Source organism: Triticum dicoccoides, chromosome 5B, assembly GCF_002162155.2.
Source record: "Triticum dicoccoides isolate Atlit2015 ecotype Zavitan chromosome 5B, WEW_v2.0, whole genome shotgun sequence".
Classification (NCBI taxonomy): Eukaryota; Viridiplantae; Streptophyta; class Magnoliopsida; order Poales; family Poaceae; genus Triticum; species Triticum dicoccoides.
Genome location: NC_041389.1, coordinates 646,507,189 through 646,515,239, shown reverse-complemented (window position 1 = coordinate 646,515,239; position 8,051 = coordinate 646,507,189). Strand labels below are relative to the sequence as shown.

General features: G+C 43.4%; 1 protein-coding gene across 3 annotated transcripts; it reads right to left on the bottom strand.

Moving 5' to 3' along the window:
* Positions 1–924: 924 nt before the first annotated feature.
* Positions 925–5,591, bottom strand: LOC119312306. Of its 3 annotated transcripts, none has more exons than XM_037588028.1 (6): positions 5,322–5,591; positions 3,652–3,913; positions 3,467–3,582; positions 2,376–2,498; positions 1,301–1,358; positions 925–1,053 (listed from the first exon to the last, which is right to left on the bottom strand). In XM_037588028.1, exons 2-6 carry the CDS (start codon positions 3,721–3,723, stop codon positions 997–999), a joined length of 426 nt encoding a protein of 141 aa, XP_037443925.1. In that variant the 5' UTR covers positions 3,724–3,913; positions 5,322–5,591; the 3' UTR covers positions 925–996. The 3 variants fall into 3 exon arrangements, 2 of the variants coding, with proteins under 2 accessions (XP_037443925.1, XP_037443924.1); XM_037588027.1 differs by having other exon boundaries at positions 3,652–3,909; XR_005151297.1 differs by lacking the exon at positions 5,322–5,591 and having other exon boundaries at positions 2,376–2,502; positions 3,467–3,585; positions 3,652–3,674.
* Between the last annotated feature and the right edge of the window lie 2,460 nt (positions 5,592–8,051).

Sequence of the window (8,051 nt, the reverse complement as noted above, 5' to 3'; positions counted from 1 at the left end):
TACCATTCGAGTGGATGATACGCATCAAGCAGGATTTATTCTTCTTTCCCGGCAACAGAAAAGGAGAGTGAAGGACTGGATCACACCCTTAGATTGGCAAGCCAAGTTTACTTGTGTGCATGCATGAACTCTTATGGAAATTTGGTATGGCTGTGCCAGCAAGCCCCCCTTGTCCAACATGCTCCCTCTTACCCCCACTTTTCACATGAAAGATAAAAAGGAAAGAGTTAATCAGACCACCAGTTAATCAAATCAAACTCAGATCCACTATGTACTCTTACCTCTCATATGAAAAGGGGAGGTAAGAGGGACCATGCTAAAATTTGCCAGGAGAGGAAGCCACGTTACTTCCAAAGAAACTAGATCGGGATCGCGCCCTGGCGCGAGGTGCCGGTCCCAACGTTTTGATCAAGCGATAATGCCAAGTTTAATTCGGGATTTTAGAACTCATTCGTTATTTCAAAAAAATATTCACAAACTACCAACAAAACCCTGTTCAATTTAGAGTAGGGGATCTGAAAAGGTAGGATAGAGGCCTGGGAAGACATCTGGCTTGTGCACCCTATTTATACACGTAAACATTACAAAAAAATCAGCACACATATATATGCTTGCTGGAAGAATAAGTGAAAAACAGGTGGCATAGAGCAAACTAACTACTATAAACTACAACTGAAATGTCAGAAACATGTGTTCAAGTTATCTCAGTCATTCTGGTCAAAGGACTGGCCATTAGATGTGTTGTTTTAGGCACTTGCAGGAACAAATGTTACCGAGAATGTCAAAAAAGATTCAGCCTGTTGAGAAAAGGACCAAACATCTCTAGAACATCAATTAACCATACAAAGGCTTGTTTGATTATCGTGTGCAAAGCGAACAAGACATGTGTAAAACACATGTAACTTGTCACCTACATACCCAGCTTAATAGTCCAAACAGTCAAACACATAGAACTACGAGTGCTCATTACATACTGTAGTTACAAAAAGGGCACAACTATCTTGGAAGATATATCAGATGGCTGTTGTGTCGCACATGGTGATTCATCTGAACCTAACCCGTAAAAATGCCAAAGACAGGTCTCAGATCAGAGTACATCAAAAGTATTGAGAAGGTACTATTTTTGAAATACACCTTTACTCTTCATAGTCGCGTTTGCGTTTTCCAAATAAACCTTTGCGAGCACCGCACACGGTCTGTTTCCCAGCTCACTTGCTGTTTGATAGCCCAACATATGGTTTAATGATCTGATATATGGAACATTACATCCTAGAGCCGAGGCAAGGTTTATTTAGTATACCTTGCCATGTCTAGCTTTGGAGGTGTCGTCTGCTGTTGGTTGTTGTGCTTTGCATGTCCTAAGAGGATAGTAATATTAGCAGCAACTTATTGACGACCAATAACTTAGAAGAAGCAGATTATTGTGAGTCTATGAGTAATAGATGGGCTGGTAACACATATGCTTGCTATGTAACCATGTACAAGACAATTATCGATCGATCCATTAAATATTGATTTCATAATCTGGAACAACAGTTCTTCAACAATCAGTATATATCAGGAAAAACATAGGAACAATACACTTCCTACCAAAACATATGTGCCCTCTAAAATCAGAGTCAATATGGACAAACATAGTAATTATGTGAAAATCTCGATCCTGACTAACAGAGGAGTATTTTAAGATTTTTCTGTAATACATCATGATCCTTTAAATCGCAACTTGTAATGATTTTAGTACATTAGAGTAAGGCCCAGGCAATCCCAATCTTTAGTGCTTACGCATTCTGTATATCATCTAGTGGTTTCGCAAGTATTGGTGACAGTGCAGCTAGCCCACAAAAACATGACAGCAATCTTCAAGTCACGAAGAAGCTATTCTATTTCTTTTTTACAAACGTACACAAGAGGATCGACTACTTTGGCTCTTATCTACCGGCTTCTTTTTTCTCTAAGGACAGAAGAAAAGACTACTGGTCAGCTGAATCATGACCACCTTTAGATTCGTGTAATTATAGGATCGACTACTTTGGTTCTATATTATCTACCAGCTTCTTTCTTCTCTGAACACAGAAGAAAAACCTACTGGTCAGCTGAATCATCACCACCTTCAGATTCGTGTAAATATACCCAGGAGCACCAACAAACAAAATTATATTCAAATTCCATGACAGGTAAAAGTACCTAGTTATGATGCATACGGCTTGCCAACAAACTAACAGGTGCTTCAGATTTTTCTAACTATGTGAGTACCCCCTAGGTCAGTCATGGAGTATATTCATTTCATTTCAGTGCATACATTTCATTTCATTTCATTTCAGTGTACAACAACAGAAAAGGAGCAAAGCAACCAGCAATGGAGAAGAGGCACTGACCGTGGACAAGGGAGGAGAGGCTGCCGTTGGGGTAGTAGTCGCTCCTCCTCTGCCTGCTCCACGTCGACGGCCACACGCCCAAGCCTCGACGCCATCTTTGTACTTCCCTTGGCGGCTACAAAACTGGCTAGTAACATGAAAACACATTGCAGCCCCAAGCACTAAATTAGCCTTGTAAGACAGCAAATAAACAAAGCAAATAATAGATCAAATTAACCACGCAAAGCACAACAGCAATGGACTATGTAACCTATAGATTAATTATGCAAGAAGTTACCATTCCTATAATTAGCAAGCATCAATCATTGCTTGGTGCATCTATAAACAATGAGGATGCGGTCTAATTCTGGAACACAGATTAATTATTTGTGTAGTCGGACTTCCTTTGTTAGGAAGCAGCAACTACTACCCGGTACACATATTTCTCCCAAATCACTAACCTGAACAGGCATCGCAATGCATTGAAAACTGGGCACACCCTACAGACATGGATATGAACCAAAATGCATAATCTAGTTACCAAATTCAATAATAAGCTTGAGTTCTGAATGTAAGATTACACAGAAACATCCTGGGCAGATATTTGAACAAAAGAACCTAAGACAGATTGTTGTTAATATAATACGATTGACACCCCTGAATTGCATTATGAACTGTATGAGTACAGATTAATTACCCCTGAATATAACCAAAAGTGGCAGAAGCTATCTAGTTGGACATTTTTCAGAACAGACCAGCACAGACCCAGCTTGTTGCACAGACCAGAACAGACTACAACATGTCAGCATCACAAACCAAACCAAACCAATTCACTGATTTCCATGTAAAATAGCATCAGTAGTACAGACATGTATGCACAATAATGTTTTTCTTTATGTTTGCAATGCATGGTGTGTTACCAATAGCTTCTCTCACCAGTAGGTAACAACCACCTCCAGCTGAAATTCCATCACATGTCATGCCATAAATTGAAAATCCAGCACATATATCCGATGAAAACACCTACAGATTATGTGCGGATGCAAAGCACCACGATGGCAGCCCCAAGAAAAGGTACGTGCAGGAGGAGGGGAGAGGAGAAGATCTCCAACCTCGAGTCGGCACACGAGCTGGGATGGTGTTGGTGTGTAGGTTGCATGCTGACCGAGATCTCCTCTTCGTCCCGCAGTCTCCCTCTATGCTTCCTCCTCGTCCTACCCGGTCTCAACTGCTGCAGCACACCACAATTAGCACCACATAGCCCATGAAAATGCACGAAAAGGAGGAGAGGCCCCACCTTTGCTAGATGTAGGCCGATCGGGTGGCGGAGGCTGCGCAGTGTGGACACGACGACTGGGCGGCGGCACATCTCGGTTCATAGGCTAAAGTGTTGCCTGAGCCCTGATATCTTCCCCAGTGTTGATTACAACAAGAGTAATCGGATTTAGTCCAACTATGAAAAACAGATGCTGAAACTTCAATGGTGGTGATTTGCTCGTTGTGCTTTTGCTTGACTCCTTTCGTCACACATTTTCCATTATCTCCTTTTGATTAGCTGGCTTGATTGCCAAGATAATGTATACATGAGTAAAAATCATAATCAACTTATGGAAAAAGAGCTTACAATGTAAGCAAAAAAGAAGAACCCTGGATTCATAGCAGCTTAAAATGAGGAGGCAGAATAGCAAAATAATATCTAATGACAAAGCTATAAACTATCCAATGGCCTTTATGTCCAACCCTGCTGATGCTAGAGCAGAGAACTAAAAGTAGCTGAATGCATTTTGTCCTCTACCTTATTCACGGTGCATACCGAATCTTGAATCAAGCATATGGAAGATTTATACAAGATATAAGAAAATACACATATGGTTCTATATGAATTCTAGCTAGTCATACTGATCCACCTAGAAAAATGGAATGCATAAACCAAATAGAGGTCAATCCAAAGGAGCAGCAGCTGCAGACCCAGCCAATCCAAAACAGCAACAGGTGCAGACCCAACCAATCCAAAGGAGCAGCAGCTGCAGACCCAACAATTTCAATTTACTTGTTAAATTCTACCTATTGGTCAAACACTCCTACACATGATACCTAGCTAAATCCAAGGATCTACTTGACGGCAAGGCACCAACAAAACAAAAAAGCCCCCAACAAGTCCTCCTTTGGAACCTAGAATCTGTTGCACAAGAAGAAACCCAAGACATTTTTGCAGCAACCTAGCCAGTCCTACTAAATGGTACATGAACATAAGAGGGGAAGGAGCTCAAGAACAACAACCGTGCAACTGTGCGTAAATCCACTTGGGTTCTTTGCGAGAAATTTTAACTAACGCAGATGAATGCATATCCAATAAGAACAGAAAAAGGAGTGCGCACAACGTTTGCACTTTACACCGGTACATATAGTTTCGTGTTAGTAAGTCGGATCAGGTTCGCGGATGAGGTTCGAGAATAAGAAGTCGCAGGCTGGGCGTCTGTAGTTCCCAGTGATTGAGAACAGTAAGCTAGCCTTAACTTCTGAATACTCTCTGTAACTTCTTTGTAGCCCCCAAATAAAACCCCCCATGTAAATCCTATTTGCAATCTTAATATATCGACGCGACATTGCTGCGTTCACCCCCCAAAAAAAATCAGATCAGGTCAGCTGAAAGAAGAAGCAAAGATCCATCACAGGTCTGTTGGATGGTGAAATGGATATTGACATCGGTTACTACTTAATCAGAGCAAGTTGTTGTTGATCAGCTGACACACAGCTCATTATTTCACATGGTGCCACCATTGTAAAATTGTACAAGTATGCCTAATATAGAAGCTTATGGATCAGAATGGGACCCTGAAACGAGCATACAAGCCTATATCTATATAAGATGCACGTACATATACATAGCTTGACCAACAACACTACACACTCCTCTCTATATGTATGTGTGCAATACAAAGATAAGAAACATATGATAGAACTTACCTGTCGATTCATGGAACAGGGAGAGCTAGTTGTAACAGCGAAGTGTTTTAGTTCGCTCCATCCTTGATCCGGCAGCGGTGCAGGGCATCTGAGTTTCCATAAGTACAATCATCTCTACAAAAGGAAAAGCTTCTTGGATAATCAAGCTCATCTCTGGGGAGAAATTAAAACTTCTCCTAGAATCGCAGACGCTTCTTCCAGAATCAATAGCATGATTATTTCAGTAAAATTTTGTGGCCACTACTACTCTAACTGGAACAGCTGGTGTGATATATGTAGATGGAGAGAGAGAGAGAGAGAGGGAGGGAGAGAGAGATCAATAGTTTCAGGATAAAATAAAATGCTGAAATGTAATTCTCCTAAAATTGCATCTCATTCCCAAGAATATCCTATTTAAAATTAGAGGAAGTAAAATGTATTTTTGCCAAGAAAACAGGGGTATAAAATGTATGTGGTTCATCGCGCTTTGGGCATGAGCTCGTCGGCCAACACCTATCATAAACGGAAACATAATTGGTTTTCCAACATTTATCACTCTCTGGTATTTAACCAAAACGAAGCAATTACCTTCATGGTAGCATTCAACTTAAAGCTTTCCTTCCTCTGCTCCCAGGTTTAATGTCCTCCAAACAGCGGCGGAGAATTTTTGTCATGTTTATCAACTGTTATATATGACAGCTTCTTCACGACCGCATTGGGAGTTCTCTTTGGAAACGACAGCGTCTGGATCATCTGCGACAGGTATTGAACTGCCTGTAGAACGAAGAACCGGTGTTTAGTTCATGAGAGAGCAAAATCTAGTGTCAAAAATCGGCAAGGTATAAATCTTACGGTGGAGTGGTTTGGCCGGGGCTCCCATCGGGTCCAACGCGTGGACAACTTTACTGTCTTTTCTACAGAGAGTTGCACGGACGCAACAGCATAGCAAGCCATGTCAGGATAACACAGAATGGTCGTCACGAGCAGTCCCAAAAGAGGCGTCGCAGGTACATTTAACTTTGAATGTGGTATGAAATAAACACACGGGCAGAAGCTCTAGCAAGGCATTGTAATTGATGAAGCTAATGCACATCATGCCAAGGAGATACACCAGTTAGTTAATCAGTTTAGTCAGAGACTGAATCCCCTGCAACTTCCAATCGATGAGAACTTCCAATTGATGAAGCTAATTGTTTTTGTAGATTGCATTGTTCTCACACATTTCCAGCCCACACAAACATGCAAGCTACAGAAAGTGAAAACAATAGGAGGAACTCACATAATCTTGATTCTGTGTAATACAAGCATCCTGGGCAGTTCTCTTCTTTGGCCTAACATTGCATTTACTTGTGTCCCCTGATTCAATATAACGTTGCACGTCCTTCAGAGAGCGAAATTCATAACCACTGACTGGGTTAGTGATGTACTGCAGAGATAAAAAGAATTAGAGGTAAAACAAGGGGTTCAACAAAAAGTACACAAAACAATGTCAAGGAAAATTAGATTTTTGGGGGGGCATTCTATAACAAAGAAAACTCGAGTATATCTTCAGAACACTAAAAAGACAGCCCAGTAAGTGGACAAAGCTAATTGCTATCAACAGGGTTAGATACTAATAACCTATTCAGAACCTCAACTTCTTGGAGGTCCTTGAGAATATGTGACTAAAAGTGTAATCAGTTACTCACTACCGGAACAGGGCCCGATGCCGACGGCCATATATATGCCGACGGCCCCCGTCGGCCTAGTCTAGGCTATGCCGACGGCCATGTCCAGGCCGTCGGCGTAATAAAGCCGACGGGCTATCCCGAGCTATGCCGACGGCCCCCGTCGGCCCAGAAGAGCCGTCGGCTTAGCCCAAGTTACGCCTACAGCGGCCGTCGGCATACATGGGCCGTCGGCATAGTTGCGGGCCCGGCGATCCCGCTCGTGCCGTGCGGCTAACGGTGTCTCGTCGGCATAGATGCGTTTACCACGTCATTGATCCTAGGCGCACCGACCACCACCTATGCCGACGGCTGCCGTCGGCATAGATGCCATGTCACCGATCCGCGGCGCGCCGGCCATCTGCCTTGGCCGCAGCTATGCCGACGGCTTTGCCGTCGACATAGTTTTTTTTTCTTTTTTTTCCTTTTTTTCATATCTATATTTTATGTTTTCTTAAATATTATTATTTGACTAACTTACATATAGTACGTGTTAATAAGCATACATACATTATTTTTCGGTTCTGTACAGAGCGGTGTGACCCCCCTCACGAACGGTGCCGCCGCCAGCCGGCACCTAGATTGGGGAACAGCCGCATCGGGTCTATACGAAGGGGACTTTGCTCCCAAGTGTTTATATATATATCGGATGACCTACCACAACCGGGTGGTGTTGTGGCATGTCCGAAGAGGCGACATGCATCTCCGGTGTGTGGCCCCCATCACGGACGGCGCCGCCGCTGGCACCTGGAGGGGGGAAACTGCCGCGTCGGGTCTACACGGAGTGGATTTAGCTGTGGGTTTGGCCCGGATGTTGCTCCCCGGCGTCCCTCTGGGCCGACCTGACACAACTGGGTGGAGAGGTCCACTGGTCAAAGCCCGTCCGTGGGAAGTCAACGGGCTAGATCTCGTGGTCCACCGCTTCAGGTTTACGCGGGATGGGGGCCTTGGGGTGTAGCAATGCCACCGGAGCGTCGTCCCGGTCCCTCATACATGCGGGGTGGTGTTGTGGCATGTCCGAAGAGGTGGCACGCGTGTCCGATGC

Coding starts and splice junctions, on each gene's coding strand:
- LOC119312306 (XM_037588028.1), bottom strand. CDS start 3,723: ATGTGCCGCCGCCCAGTCGTCGTGTCCACACTGCGCAGCCTCCGCCAC. Junction 1,359..2,375: donor CCTCTCCTCCCTTGTCCACG/GTCAGTGCCTCT, acceptor CTATCCTCTTAG/GACATGCAAAGCACAACAAC. Junction 1,054..1,300: donor CCAAAGCTAGACATGGCAAG/GTATACTAAATA, acceptor TTTACGGGTTAG/GTTCAGATGAATCACCATGT.